Genomic DNA, 16259 nt, shown 5'->3' with positions numbered 1-16259 from the left:
AGAGAATTCACCTGCTACAGATGAGCCAAGGGGCTGTTGAGCAGATCCCACAGAAGACTGAAGGGGTGCAGCGTTCTCTCAATGGCAGGAGTTGGGGAGAGAAAGGGAAGGTAGTCCCAGAATCTCCTGAGCTGAAAGGGACCCCCAAGGATGATCCAGTCCAACTCTCAGCCCTGCACAGGATCATCCCCAAGAGTCACCCCCTGTGCCCCAGAGGATCAGCCAAACTCTCCTGGAGCTCTGGCAGCCTTGGGGCTGTGCCCACTGCCCTGGGGAGCCTGGTCAGTGCCCAACCAGCCCCTGGGGGAAGAACCTTTGCCTGAGATCCAACCTGAGCCTGCCCTGACACAGCTCCAGCCGTTCCTCTGGGTCCTATGTAAAGATGCTTAGAAGGAAGAAGTCCTACTCAGTGTAAGAAGGGTTAGTGACCCCTCCTGCCAGAGGCTTATTGATAATATGGCCCCAGACCTCACAGAACAGCCCAGGGAACACCCGTGCTACCCATGCCCCCGGGAGCAGCCTGGCACTGCTGTGCCACAGGGAGGTTTCCAACGTGCTTCAGCCCAGCTCTGCCCTGGGGGCTCAGCTGCAGCTGCCTGAGCCTGGCTGTGCCCAAGCCTCACACAGACCACAAAACACTGTTCTCCTTGTGCACCAGGAAGGTGGGACATGGAAACTGCAGCTTCCCACTGATGGGATGTACCAGAGACAGATGCTCACCTGCATTTCCAAAAGCTGCCCTCAGGAACAGCCAGTGCCCCCTGGGCTCCAGCCAGCACCACTGACACAGCCAGAATTCCCTCTCCCACCCTCCCACGAGGGACTACAAACAGCCAAAGCCTCAGCTTCCAGTTATTTTGCTCCCCTCCTTCAGAGGAACATCAGAAGAGAGGAGTCACCGGCACCATTAACCCTTGGGCCCAATTCCAAGCTGGTTATTCCTCAGCTTGGAATCCCAGAGAGAAGCAGCCATCCCCCCTGCAGGAGCAAATCCAGCCCAAGGAACAGCCTCCCTGGCAGGTCTGTGCAGTTTGGGGGAACATCCAGAGGTTGCAGCAGCCCAGCATCTGCCACTGTATTTAAATGAGTCTGTTCAGCACATCCCCCCAGATATGGAATGAAATCTTCATCAAACCACAGGAATAGTTTCTCAGAAACTGAGATGCAAAGTCAAGCCAAGATTCTCCACTGCAACTTTCCCATCTTTTCTCTTAACCAGGACATGACCCTTCCCCAGGTCATCCCATCCCCAGGTCATCCCAATCCCACTGCTCTTGGCTTTGGGCAGTTTGGAATTCAGCTGTCCCTGCTTCTTGTCAGCAGGCAGGGGTTGGGATTGCAGGCAGGGGAAGGAACCTTCTGCCAGGCTGCAGATTGCTCTGTACAAAGGCCAGGGGGCACAATTACAATTCACTCTGATTTTTCTCAAAAAACCAACAAAACAACAGAACTAACCCACCTCTACAGTAGCAAAAGTCCAAGACAACAGTCAATTTTGATTTAAGAGCGTCTAAAGGATAAATACGGTTTTCAAATCAGTCTTTCCCAAGTTGTATTTCGGTTTCAGTTTTAGCTTTGGTGCCAGTCCTCCTCTACCTGCTTGTGAAGACACCTGCACTCAGTTTTCTTCTTACTTAATCACTTCTGTTTCCAAGCAATCCTAAACACAGTGAAGGAATCCCCCCCCCCAAAGCCAACTCCAAAGCTGGAGTTTGCTCAGTTAATGTGTATGTGGGAATATTCTCCACAGAGGAGAGAATGCTCAACTTGTAACTGTATAAAACACTACTTATCTCCTTTTGTTACTGGGGGGATCACAGCTGGGTATTTTCAGAGCTATAAAGCCTCTGCAATTTTTTGTATTGCTGGAGACAAACTAATAACTGATGGTCACTGTTACACTGAAAACAGTTAAAGTGGCTCTGTTCACTGATTGATGGGGGTCATGTAATGCCTGGCTGGCTCTACAATAAGTATTGGTGAAAAAACCCATCCTAAACCTTCACTGCTACCAAGAGAAAGCACCCAGAGGTGCTGCAGAGGGCCCAGTCCTGAGGCTCTGGAAGGCTCACAGGCAGGGGTGCTGGGAGGCTGCAGGACAGAGCTCCAAGGTAGAGCCTGACAAACTGGATTAACTATGGATCACGTCCATCGTCCGTCCTGGCGTGACTTGACAGGATTAAACTCCTGAATAAAACATTTGCCATCTGGACAGCTCCAACAATGGTGTCCTTAGAACTCAGGCACCTCCTCAAACATGGAATAACCAGAGCCTGGCAGCTCAGGGCTTTGTGGCAGGGCTCATGGCCCAGGAGCCAGGACTGTGCTCCCCTCCCTGATCCCCAGTACCCTGGCTGGCAGAATCCATGGCAAACACAAACCAGCTCACTGACACGAGGCAAATGAGTTTTGGGGATGGATGGCTGAGACATCAGGAGTGTTTCAGCAGGTATTTAGGCAGAGCCCAGCTGCTGTGCCTTCACTTCAAACACCACAACAGCAACACTGCGAGATTGCAATCGGATTAAAACCCACCACAAACGCAAGCTCTCATTTCTGTGAACTCTCACTTATGGTAGGGTAGGGAAGATGGGGCAGATGATCCTTTAGCCCCAGATTATCCTTGAGATGGCAGCAAGGCTTAGGGGATAACACAGACAGCACAAACTTTTGGTAGCAGAACCAGTGGAAAGAAAAGCCTCCTTGCCCTTCTCCCCTGTTCCCCTTGGCTGGGGTGCCCCAGCCCTCAGCCCAGCCAGGCCCCACTTCAGTAGGAGCTGTCCCTGATCCTGTGACGGGTCAGTGATGGCTTGTGGCATCTCTCCACCTCCCCAATTTCAGGGACTGGCTACAGCACCACACACACAGCACAGGGCACAGAAACCCTGTCTGTTGGGCTGTCGTTTCACATCCACATCTCAGCCACACTGCACAATTCAAACTGACAGGCCCTGCTTGGGCAGGGCAGAATTAGTGCTGGGAAATGCACTCCAGATGCTCAGTGGCATTTCTCAGTATGAGTCTACTCCTAATTCAAGGTTTCCTGAGAAAATAAATACCCCAACTGAAGATTTCCCTATGGAAAAACAAAAACCACATTAGATTTTGCCCAGAGACAGATTAAGTTTTCAGGGTCTTCAAAGAGGCTGCAAGGAAACACCCTCCCCACAGATCCATGCATGGAATGGCCTGGAAGCTCTGGAGATGGCTCTCTGGGGTAAGGGAGGGCAGGGTTGGAAGCACAACCCTGTGAGCGTGGCCTCCCTCGGGATTTCCTGTTCACCAGCACCAGTTCGTCCCACACAGAGCTCTGGGTCTGCCAGCAGAGTTAGGAGGGAACACAGAGAAGCTCCATCTCCACATTCCCAGCACCTCCCCCATCACAACGAGTCAGTTCTGTGACTCAGCCCACGGCCTGGTCAGAGGAATTGGTACCTCCCAGGGTTAATGAACGCTGCTGAGGGGTGATTGTTCAGCAAACAAACTTCCTGGAGAAGCTGGAGATTCTACAGTCTGTTGCCAAGTCTAAATATACTCAGCTTTTTTAAGCTCTGACTGCACAACAGTTTGGTCACATGCAAGTACAACAGTTAAATATTGTAATTTAAATACATGAGGAACATCACAAACTTGGAGAGGATCTGGGACATGGGGAGGAGGAGGTGGGGAGCCTGAAGCAGTGCTGGGGCTCTGCTGAGCCAGAGCCAAGCTCTGCTGGGCTGGGCTGGCTGTGTGTGGAGAAGGAAGCAGTGGCTTCCCTGCCAAGAGCACATGACAGCAGCAGGGAAGCAGCAGCAGGAAGCATCCCACACTCTGATGGCCTGGGATGGACAGTTTCCAACCAGCACTAGATGACCCATGCTGTAACCCCTTTCTTCCCCATCCAGTCTCTCCACATCTCCCTGTCAGCCCTGAGTCCCAGCCAGCCCCTCACTTTCACAGACACATCAGATAAATAAAGGGAAGCATCTTCCCTTCCCCGATCATTCCCACGGCATCTGGAGCACTTTCCCCATCTTTCTTGGGATATGTCCACACTGGTGTTCAAGGGGAGGCACAGAGGCTCTGGCTGCCCATGAGAAACCCAGAGAATAACCCAGTTATCAGGCACTGGGATCAAGTGTCAGGCACTTGAATGCTGGATGCAGTTTTAGTATCTAATTTTGCCTCAAGCTGTTGAAGTGCAGCCCGGCCTGTCACCCCCCTCCACTGCTGGGGAGCAGGAGTGCAGAGGGGGAGATGTGGTGCTGCTGAACCTGCCCAACTTTAGAGCCAGTGCCCACATCCCCCTGCAGCAGGGCAGCACATACACACACACACACCACGTTTGGAAGCAGCCTGGTTGGACCCCAGTGGATTTACAACCTGCCAGGAAAGCCTTCCATGCTGTCACCAAACAAAACACTAACACAACCTGACTGCAGAGACTGCATGGGGCTCTATACACACCTCTGAGGTTCCTTTTGCTCCCTCCAAGCAGGAAGCCTTTCCTGTTAGTGCAGCAGCTGCTGGGAGCTGAGTGATGCCATCAGCCAGCTTTGGACTGGGACGGATTGGGCAGAAATTGGAATCATCTGCTGGAAGAAAACTAAAGTACTACTACAAAAATGTACTCCAAGACTGAATTCCCTTGGTTCCAGCAGTGAAGACTCACTGCTCTGGGTGCATCTGTGTGGTGACAATGCACCAAGTACCTCGAGGCACAGGAACAAACCCTCCTCAGTGGCTGCCTTTGCCGAGCGCAGAGTTCAGCTCCCCACGTGCAATATCCCTAAAGACATCCCAACAAGCTGCCTGCCAGTGTGGCTTGCAATCCTCAGCACAATGCCAGGGAAGAGACAGCTCCATGCATATGGAGACTGCACTTCTGTTTGAATTAGGGATGGTGAAACTTCTTGAGCACAAATACTGACAATAAACACAAACTAATTCTCTGTTCTCTCACCCAAATCCAGCTGCATCAGTCTTGGTCACACACAAGCTTCTTAAAACATGACACTTAGCAAAGCCAAAACAATCAAATCAATCCCAGACCTCTACCCAGAGCCTGGTTATCTGTTGGGAAGGTGGAACAGAGGCTCCACGATCCAGCCACAAGGAACATGCCAGCTTTTAACTAAGTTTTATAGAAGACATTCCTGAAAATAGTTTGAAAGGAACTGTCCCCCCAGTGTCCCATCCCAGACTCTCCCAAACAAGACAAAGCAGTGGATGCACATAGCAGGCAATCAGCTGCCAGCATCCAGCTGGCCCTGCCATCAGCTCCCAGGCCTTCTGGATGAACACATTCCCACGACTTCCACAGCTCTGTGTACCCATCAAAATACAATGACATTCAGGAACGTGACCAGTTGGCTGCTGATACTGTTTGACAGCTACTGTTGGATCAGGGACTTCTCTGGAAGCACAGACACATGAGAACAAAGCAATTACAAAAGCTTACTCCAAGAGAAATCACCTCCCAAACCCTACCTGTGCCAGGGATGCTCCAGTTCCTTTTTTCAGCTCTGAGAAGTTCTCACTGAGCTTTCCTCCCTTGTTACTCGAGTTGCATTTATAGCACATCCACCTCATGAGGCCCTTGGTGACTGTCCCACACTCCTTGCTCAGCAGGCACAGGGAATGGTACAGGTGGCCACAGCTGGAAAGAGAAGGAATCAGTGTTTGGAGGCAGGGCAGCCCCTCCTGAGCTCTGCACCGTGGGGGAAGTGGCTGGGCAGTGGGATACAAGGAGTGCAGATAGCAGTGTATGCACTCCCTCCCACCTGCCCACCCTCCTGTGGCATGCCCAGACTCACCAAAGGAACAGTGGGTGCCCATCTGCTGGTACAGCCACAGGACAGAACAGCCAGGTAACAATGACCTGTCCTACTGTACAGACAGCTGGGCACAGAGGGGAGCAGGGGAGAGGCCAGTCACAAACACAGCCAGGGCTGGGGGGGATCTGAGCTGGACAAACACACACAGGAGCCCAGGGTGCTGCAGTGCCCCAGGAGCACTGCTGGGAGCGGGGACACAGAACTGGGAGGTGATTCCTTGCAGAGAGCAGAGCTAGCTGCATGCAAAGCAGGCTCTGGTGGGTTTGATTAGCCAGCCCTTCACAGGGAGACATGCTCACAGGAATATAGATGATTATTTGTGCAAGTCAAACACCAGGAGCTTTTTTCCCCTTTTAGAACTACTAGCACATCACAGCTGTGACCCCACCCCTTAACTTTACCTGAAAACAATGATTTCATCAGCAGTTTCTTGCCTCCTCTTGTACTGCTGGAGACAGATGCAGCAGTAATCCTGCTTTGGGGTGAGCCCCCTCGTGACAGAGGCTCTCAGGTTACACAGGGACCAGTGGAGATCGTGGTTTAAAAGGCTCGTAGTTGTCTCTAGAAGGGTCTGTGTGGGAGACAACACAGAGTAACTCTGTCAGTCTGTCACCTCCACCCTGCACAAACTCCCTGCTCATCAATTCTTCCTAACAAGCAGCTTAGCAGATCACTAAGAGTAAAAACAACCCAATAAAATCCCCTCTTCTATGTTTTCTATCCACTGCCCTCAAAACACTTCACCTTTCAAGGCACGTTAATAGAGGCAATTCCTCTCCACTCTTAACTAGACAAGCTCTGTATTGATTTTTGTCAAAGAGCATTAACAGAGACATGGCAGGCTCATTTTGGCATCTTTCACACCAAACCCTTCCTTTTCCCCTCTACCTGGCCAGTTATTGCTTACAACCCCCACTTTAGGAGAAATGTGCTGATAAAAGTCAAAGCCCAAATGCACCGTGGCAATTAATGCATAAAAAAACCCCTGAAGTGCTCCTCTTGTCCTTCCCAACAGAGATGTCCATTTCTGAAGAGCCAAAAGCCAACACCCTGTGTTTTCAGGGGTCAGGTCCCCTCAGCAGCAGCAGGTGCTCTGGTCTGTGACCTGTGGATGCTCCACAGCAGCAGCTCCCAAAAGGCTGCAGTACTGGCTCACACCTGCACATGCAGCCTGTCCCACAGAGCTGCCAGGCACTAACAGAGAGTTTGTGCTGCTCTGACAGACTTCACCAGGACCCCAAACAGAGCTAAAGGCTCTTCATGTCCAGCCCTCTGCAGCAAAGTGATTTCCCACTGTATTTTTACTGGCTGCTGGTGCAGGGAGGCCTGACCCGAGCAGCAGATGGGATGGCACTGCCACAGGGCAGCAGAATGAGGAGGGTGACTCTGGAGGAAGACTGTGCATTCTTGTTTAGGGGAAAAGGAGTTTTAGAAAGCTACTGAAGTGTGGAGATTGCCTGGGATTTGGGACTGGACAGAGAAAAGCAGAACTGAGATTAAGATGAAATCTCATCAGGTCACAAAGGAAGTGCAGCATTACCATTGGGAAGTGCAAAAACAGCCTAGTTGAAAAATCTCTTATTTAAAACTGCCTATAAAGACAAAGCATATCAGTTTTGTGCCTTTGAGTCCCTAACTGCAGGATGAGCTGGAGAAAAGCAGATGTTTATCCTTCCAGCACGTTTAACACAGAACTGAGCTGCAGAGGTGTTCACCATGTACCTGTCAGTCCCTTCACCTGCAATCTGTGAACAAAACAAACTCATCCCCAGCCCCCAATCACACAGAAATTACTCACACATCCACTGCCTTTGCCCTGCAGACACAAATGACAGATGAGGGAGAGCAGCAGGGCCACACAGCCAAAATAATCCTGTTTGCAGCATGGGCAGAACAGAAACACAGCCAACTTACCTGTTCATAGTTAAAGGTGTCCAGCATTCCCAGGACAAGCCCTTGAATTTCTCCAAGTTTCCCTTTTCCATAAACTGGATCCTGTGTGAAGAAATGAAAAGCTGTAGTTGAATCACAGGATATGACTGTTCTGATTCTTCTCAAATAATTTTTTTCCTCCAGACTGGCACCACAAACAGAACCTTTGACTGCAGAGTTAAATATGCTGCATGTGCCCAAGGACAGCAGAATAATCCCACATACTGAGGGAAAATTGGTAATTAGCAAAAATCAGTCGATGGCAACATCAATACTAATTAGTGTGCTTGGGTCAAAAGACTTCAGACCTTGGAAACTCCATTCAGGAGGTGCAGGAGCTGACTGGAGAATGGCATGGCCAGCCAGCTCCTGGGCCCCTGCTCCCTGTGCTCTTGCCCACTCAGGAGTAACTCACCCTCAAGCTCATCCCACACCCCCCTCAGCTGCAGGAATGCCAGGCAATCCTGACCCCACACCAGATGGCAGAGGGAACGGGGGCCCAGGGCACTCCTGGTGCTGCAGGGGTGATTTCCACATGCCCTGAGCAGCTTTACTTCCATGGCCCAGCAGCATAAGCAAAGGGCTGTGGTACAATTCATCCCCCTGGTGCATCTCACCCTTCCCCAGCCCTGCTCCAGCCCAAACAATCCCTTCTCCTGCACAGCCACCCTGGCACTCTCTGGAGCATCACTTGGTGCAGGACAGGAGCGTGACACGTGCCAGGACAACCACAGCCTCTCCAGCAGGCAGATGGGCAAAGCTCTGGAACAGGGGAGGACTTGGGCACTGTCCCTCCCTCCTGCCAGGCCCTGCTGCACAGCACGAGTGGGCTCATGCTCACAAGGGCACTGGACATGCCAGGAACTGCACAGGGACAGCTTGTGGTGGCTCCCAGTGTCTTTAATAAAAACGGGAAGCAAGGCAAAGGAGTCAGGCCACTAGCAGGATCTACTGGCTGCTGCAGGGGTGAGATCCATGTGTGCAGCCCAGCTTGATCCAGGTTCATCCTGTCCCTGTGTCCTGGACAGGCTGACCTGTGAAGAGCAAGGCTGTGCCCCCCTCCGTCCCAGGTTGGCACCAGCGAGGCCACTCGTGCCTGTAACTGGAACAAATCTACCCAGGAATGCTCAAAAGAGGGTCTGGGAATTCACTGTTTCAGAACACAAGTCCTCAACTGGCAGACATTGAGTTGGACCTGGAAAACAGCATTTTGCCCTGCTGAGAGGCACAGAAGGACATTGGGGGAAGCTCCTGCTGGGAGCTGAGAGAAGCTGTCTGGTGCAATGGGCAGGACATGGGTTAAAAATAGAGAGACTGGCAAGATGTGGAAAGGAAACTAACCTAGAGAGCAGAAAAATGGTGGGACACAACGGAAACAGGAACTGGAAGAACAAGCTCTGGATGAGATCAATGAGAGAAAGTAGGAGCAAGGATGATTCCATGCTGAGACTGGGAAAGGAAAATCTACAGTGAAGAAGCAAGCTGACAAAGACAGCTAAAGCAGCATGGAAGTTACTCTGCAAAATACTCTGAGGGATCACCAAACCAGCTACAGAAAGCAAGTCAGGGAATTCTTGAACAGCCTTCATGGGAAACATGACAGGCAGAAACACCAATGTTCAAGCCTAAATAAAAACAGCACTGAGTCCAAACCAGCTGTGGATTTGGAGCATGTGGGATGGAGCATGAAGAGCTGGATGTGCTGCAGAGGCTCCTTTTCTGCTGGGGGAACACACAACCTGAACACTCCAAGGTTCCCTTCCTTGCACCATTTAACACACAGCACAGGGAGCAAGTACATTGCACTGAGTCACCCCAGGAATTATGGAGGGGCAGCAGGGACTCGGGACCTCCAGCACAGCAAGTGGTGTGACCCACAGTGCACAGCAAGTTAGTTCTGCCTCCATCAGATACTTTTCTAAAGCCCTCAAGTACGTGCCCAAAGAAAGGCAAGTGTCCAGATAGCACCACTTACAGAGAGCAGCTCAAAATTCCTGCAGGTGCAGACTTTCAAAGCCACTTGTTTCTTGTCTGGATAGGCAGAGGAGGGAGAGAAAATAAAGCCCCACCTGCAGCTTTGCCAGGAGGGAACCCAAGTCTGAGGGCCAACTTTCAGTGGCTCATTTGCACTCAAGTCATGCTCGATGACCTCCAAAAAGAATGGCAGGTAGGAGGCAAATGGACTGTGTCCTCTGCAGGGGAGGCACATGGTCTGGCTAAGCCTCACACCAGCCCAGTAGCCGAGTGCCAGCAGTGAGTCCATGGCCATTCCCTGCTGGCAGCGCTTCCTGGGCCTGGCTGCAGCTCTGCCTCTGGCAGGAATCAATCCACACCCCTCAGTTCACTTCTCCAGCCAGTTACAATGTTTTCTTCCTGTTTGCTGCTTTGAGCCCCCACAAAAGTCCCAGTCACCAGAGCCTCGTGGGATCCATTACTTTTATGGAGGAATATCCTTCATTAATTCCACCCTATAAAATCGGCCTTGGATTGGAATCCATGCTCCAGGTACAAATGTACCCCCCGTGCTGTGGAACAGGCATTGTACCATCCAAGAACAGCTGGCACTGCCCTGGGAACATGGCATTGGCATGGGAAGCCAAAGCCAAACTGGCTGCCCAGTGCCACCACCAACCAGCAGATTGGGAAGCACTGGTCGGTACCCAGGGACAGGCCAGGGGTGCTCATGCAGCCCTTTCAGCCAGTTCCACCTCCTCCATTTCCAGCTGCTTTCCAGGTCCAGGAAATAGCCCTTGCTTTGCTACCAGTGCTAATAAACTCTGAAAACACTTGCAGCTTCTCCCCTCTGCCAGGGGACAGACCAGCCACTGTACACAGAACTGATCCCAGGGCTGACCTCCAGGACTGGGAAGGAAAAACAGCCAGAGACAGCCCTAAGCAGGAATGGCAAAAAATACAAGGAAAGGCTTTCTGGAACAGTTTTTAGAGATTCCTTCCTTCCTTCCTTCCTTCCCCTCTCTGGGTTTCTTACAGGCGGCTTTTACATTTCTGGCTTCTCCAGTTCTCCATTTTGTAGGAGGCATCAGCCCCATGTGCTTACAAAACATTCATGAAGGATTACAGCTTTGTAAGGGAATTAACACTCAACCTCAGCCCCTTCAGAGAGCGCTCCCATCCTTAATAACATGGTATTTTTCTTAATGCTCAAGAGGATTCCTCTGCTATCTCTCCTAATGCGGTTAGTTCAGGCTTCCTAGTTAATAAATAACCCCACAACACTATTAAGGATGAGCAAGAACATAAATGTATCAACCTTTATTTCATATGACTTCGATTAGATGCCACTGGGTCGGTGTGCTGTGACAGGTTTATGTCAGGAGCCCCCCCTGTTCCCTGGGAAAGCTGCAGGCCTGCTCACAGCCCCTGCAAGGTGCCCTTTAGCCAAGCATTTTGGTTGCAAAGTTAACATTTGCATAAGGTATAATCTGTAAGCAGTTAAGCCCAGAAGAGGAAGAAAAACAGTCCACTAAAATTGGAATACTCTAATTCCTCTTCAGAAAAGGCAAGATAATCTACCTCAGTTTACTGATGTCATCCACCTTCCAGCAAATCCCCCAGGGAATTCCTGGGCAGCTGTTCCCCCTCCCAGACTGCAGCTCTACCACCAAGCCTTGAGCTCTGCTGGAACAGCTTTGGAGGGCATTGTCAGACGAGCACCACTCACAATTCTGGGTTTCACCAAAACATTTGGAGGGCTTGGGAAAGGCTGCCCTGCACTCCAGGGCCCAGAGAGGCTGGTTTCAGAGTTGACTTGTGGTCACAGTTAAGGTGGTGCATCAATAACACAAAGAACAAGGCCCTGTGCACTGATCAGAGCCGACACAGAAGGGTTTGGAATTTGACATGGCTTCAAAGAGCAGCCACACAGCTCTGCAAAGGGAACTCCCAGCCAGGGCTAACAACACAGGGCTCTTGCTGTCTGGGAAAGCACCATGCACACATGCCACGTTGGGATTCTGCCCTGCAGGGCACTTCGGTGGCATTCCCAGGTGATCCAAGGAAGCAGATGACAGGGAGGCAAAAAATCCAGTGCTCCCTTCTGCCTAACACAGAGGGACTTTGTTTCCTGATCCCCACCAAGGTAAGGGCTCAGAAGCCCTGAACATTTGAGCTGGGCACCCATGACACGGCCATGCAGCAAGACATGCTCATCACCATTCCCAACACCAGCCTTCCAGCTGAACCAAAGCAATTCTTCCAAGGGCCAAGCTGTGCATCCAAACAAAACCCACAGAAAGCCTCCCACGGGCTGCTGCAAGCCCTGGAGCAAGAATTTAACACAACACACTACAAACACACAGTGACCTAGAGCAATGCATCACAGAATTCCAGAAAGAAGGGTTGGTGTGAGGGCAGTGTGGATGGAAATGTGGGGTTTAAGCACAAGAGCAGAGGATTCAATGAAGGGTCTGTCTGGTAACAAAGGACACTGTTCCCAGCCAACAAGCCAAGGAGGTGCCAAGCACTGAGGGCAGCAGGTGGGTAAGACCCAGCACAGACAAGGGCTCAGTGGCAGAGCCCATCTCCTAAGGAGGAGGATGACAAGTTTGGAGAAGCTTAAGTGAACTTCAGAGGCAAAAATTCACCTTATGACAGGCAGCAACTTGTACAGGACATGACTGAGCTGGTGGCATCAGTCAGAGGATGCCCAGTGAGGGGCTCACACCCCCTCTATGCCCACAGACCATCCAGGCCACATCACTCCTTCCCACACACCTGAGGGGTTTGCAAACACACAAGTGTGAGTGGAATCTGTAAAAGAACGAGTGCTAAGTGGCCAAGTCCACTTATCTAGAGATCTTGTAAATCAAGACCACCTCCCCTTCCACAGGATCTTCTCTTCATCTTTACATTGTTTTCCCTACAACTGTTTCCCAGCTACGAGGGATCAATTCCTGCTCCCATCTTGGAAAGTTCTGATATAATACTCTTTACCTGGAATTCAGTCCTTCTCTCTCTGCAAGCATTTCAAGAAGTCATCATTTTTTGCTCTAGTTGTACAAAAATATCTGCCTTTCCAAATCTCTCTTTTGTCAGACTGGATTTGTAGGGCTGACCAGGCAAGTGGAATGAGCAGGAACAGCTCCCCCTGCCTCCAAACCCAGTGACCAGAGCTGCTTTCAGGAATGCCATTTCTGTCCCCAGAGAAGTACTTCACCTGCTGAAGCGTCCCCTCAGCCTCTGCACCAGAGCCATCACAGCAAACACTTCCCTCCACAACTGACAAAGACATTTCACTCCCCTGTTGCCTCCAGGACATCAGTGCCACCCTCTGGAAATGGGATTTTCTATTGCTGCTGAAGAGTCCGTCAGAACCAAAACAGAAGGAAATATTTCAAGCCTGCCAACAAGAATCTCTCTTCATCCCGAGGGGAATGGGATCTTCCCCCACTCTGTAACAGCTCCCAGCTGTGTTATCTGCACAGTGGGCACTGGTTTGACTCTCACCCCATCCTGGTAGTTCTCAGCATAACCCAGGGAAGCCTCCTTGGCAGTTCCTCACTCACAGCTTCTCCATCATTTCCTGCCTAAATTAAACATCAAAGGACAACAGGAAACTAAATCCAATGTCTCAGCTAAAAGCAGACAAAATAAGTTATTGAAGAGCCATTAGGTTTGCTTGACACTTTCTACCTTTGATTAAAACCACATTTCATTTGCTCACACTTTTTATCCACTCTTCTACAACATCCTTTGCTGTCTTATGATTTTTTCCCAACTCCAAGACTGTGCATAGTATTGAGATCAAACCAGGAGGCTGCTGGAGGTCTGTTCACCCTGTGAAGCCTATAAGCCCTTTTCTCCTCTCACCTGGAGCAGAAACCCTGAAGAGTGTTTTGACACTGTCTCAACTCTTCAGTCATCCCACTCTGCAGAGCAGAAAATTCTTCCAATTCCTTTTCTGCATTTCTCAAGGTTTGTTATTAAATCCCAAACTCAACTTTCACATGTTTTGCAAACCAACAAATTAGAGTAGCTCATGACCACTCAACCCAAGGACCTGCTTAAAATGATCTCTTCTACAAAATGTTTGCTGCTCACTAACAAACATCTCTAAAATAAAATTGCATCTTTCTCCCAAGCCCACACACTTAACTTCAGTGTCTTCCCAACTGCCCATCCCAGAGCTTTTGCTAAACAACTTTCAACTGATTTAGTTCCAAGTTTGAGAAATTCATTGTGGCTTTGCCTCTAACCCTGCCAAGTTTCAGTTCAAAGTAACTGCAACCCTTGAGATAATATTTTATTTGGTTTGCAGGAATTACCTCAATTATCTTCTCACAGGTTTATGTGTTCCCACATGTCTCTGAGATATTTCTATCAGCTTTCCCAACTTATCTCACCAATGAACTTTTACTGAAACATGTGGAACCCAACAATCAGCTGAGCTGATCTCTAATGACCTGGAAATACCTTTTCCCAATAACTGAATGGCACACTTTGGTGAAACCTTCCTGTCTCCAGGAACTCACCTGCAGGATCCTCTGCAGGATGGAGGGCAGAGCGATGAACGCAGCCATGTTGTTCAGCACTTGCATGGTCAAACTCTTCAAAGCTGGAATGTCAAACACAACAGCCACCAGCACTCCATTAGGATTCAGGGAGTACAGAGATCAGTCTTACAGATAAAGAGAGTTTTATTTCAGGTCACATGTTCTAGTTTGAAAACAACTTTTCTGTTTTTCCTTCCGCAGGTTTTGCACTAAGCACACACGGCCTTTTGTAGCACAAGGGTTTGATACCAGGATGCCTCTGTGTTCTCTCCCACACCCCCCACAGTGAACATTCCCATTTTGACTTACTTTGTAGCACTATTATTCACTTTTCCTACCGCTATAACACGCCAGTTTGGATGTCTTGTCCATGTTATGGCCCCACAGACTCTAAAACTTCCTAGCAGTGACCTTTGAAACTTGTTTCCAGATGCCCAATTCCCTAAATAAGAGCCAACATTGACATATGCACAGATTCAGCCATTCAGCTTCTTTGGGGGATAATCAGCAGGTGCAGGGAGAAGTGCCCAGAAGGGTTGGGCATAGAAAATGACAGTATTATTATGTCAGGAGTTCCCAAAGCACTGACTACAACCTCCTTCCAACCCACAAAGCCTTTGTGCATGCTGTGCACCTTGGCTCCTTCAGAGACCATCCTCAGTGGAACCAACTTACTAGCACAGCCTATGGCAGGGACCTTCCTCCGCTCAGGACAAAATAAAATACAATTAAATTAAAAATAACTATCTCCCTGACAGCTGCAGCTGACCAAACACTCAGCCTGAGGTCAGTCCTACAGTCCCTGCAGGTTAGGGAGCAGAATATTTAGGAATGAAGTACCAAAACTCCTTTTCCTCTATTCCTTCAGCAGAGGAGAGACAGCACACAACTTGTGATTCGTATTTGGGGTTACAAGAGCCAAAATACTCACATTCAGAGTATCGACACTGTGAAGAACCAGAGGATTTCTGTGGGGACATCATGGCCTCCAGCAGGGGAAACCACAGGGCCTGAAATCATGGAATGCAAGGGGAAAACCCAGTAAGCACAGGGCAGTGCTAAAAATGAGCTCTGAGCAATGTCAGAGGCCATTTGCAAAGACTCTTCCATGCTCTGAGAACTGCATTTCTCATGACTGCAGTGGGACAGCACTGAAACATGTTAGAACACCCTCAGAGCAAAGCACCTGGGGATCTGCTTTCAGTCTACATTGCTCATCTCAGACCCAGATCCTGTTTGATAGTGGTCTGAGCACAGGCCTTCAGCTCCTCCTCTCTATTCTCACCTGTTTCTTTACTGGGACAACAACCTACTTCTAATTCATCCAACTACTTCCCCCTGTGAGACACAAACTCTGGTGTAGAGACAGCTCACACAGTGGGTAGCACAGTAAATGGATCCCAGATGGAAAGGGACATCTAAACTCTCTCCCTATCTGTTGCACAGTGACATCCTTGTGGAGAAGACACCAGGAGTTCACCTCTACATTGGACAGTGCTTGTGAAGAGATTACACAATTCCTGACTTCCAGCCACGCCGCCTCCTCAGACACGGGAACAAACCATTCTCAGTTCTGAGTTCAGATATGTAAATCATGCAAAATCTTGGGAGTAAAGATGCTTTGGTGAAATGGAAATGCAACCCCAGCCCGAGGAGACAGGCACACCCAGCTCCCTGCAGGAGCTCAAGCCAGCTGGATTGCCTCCACCCTGACAGACCAGGCTGACACTACACCCAGGGGCTGTGAACATGCTCTGCAGCCACAGTGACAGCACCATCAGCTTTGTGCCACCATGAAGCTGGCTCAGAGCTCACAGTGCCTCCTGCACTGTCTGACTGACACTGAAGCCAGAACTTGGGCTGGAGCTAAAGCAGGGCAGGATGTTGGCTCATCTGCCTCCCCACTGCTGACGTTCTGTGTTTCATCCCTGTGAGGGAGGATTTCTCTCTTGTGGGTCTAAAACCTGAACCACTGCAGGGAGAACACAGGGAGGGG

The 16259-nt window shown here is 50.1% G+C and overlaps 1 protein-coding gene across 3 annotated transcripts in view; it reads right to left on the bottom strand.

The window, feature by feature from the left end:
* VPS8 (VPS8, CORVET complex subunit) overlaps positions 1-16259 on the bottom strand; it is a 66969-nt gene that overhangs the window by 4846 nt on the left and 45864 nt on the right. For all 3 annotated transcript variants that reach the window (XM_017826315.1, XM_017826318.1, XM_017826316.1), the window contains 5 exons: positions 15195-15273; positions 14243-14325; positions 7734-7814; positions 6221-6390; positions 5473-5641 (listed from right to left, as the gene is read on the bottom strand). In XM_017826315.1, coding sequence (XP_017681804.1) covers positions 5473-5641; positions 6221-6390; positions 7734-7814; positions 14243-14325; positions 15195-15273 — 582 coding nt within the window. The remainder of the gene's footprint in view (positions 1-5472; positions 5642-6220; positions 6391-7733; positions 7815-14242; positions 14326-15194; positions 15274-16259) is intronic.

The sequence above is a fragment of the Lepidothrix coronata genome, unplaced genomic scaffold, assembly GCF_001604755.1.
Source record: "Lepidothrix coronata isolate B3197 unplaced genomic scaffold, Lepidothrix_coronata-1.0 Scaffold125, whole genome shotgun sequence".
In the NCBI taxonomy this organism is placed as follows: domain Eukaryota; kingdom Metazoa; phylum Chordata; class Aves; order Passeriformes; family Pipridae; genus Lepidothrix; species Lepidothrix coronata.
The sequence above is the reverse complement of the archived record's forward strand: the minus strand, read 5'-3'. Positions and strand labels throughout refer to the sequence as shown.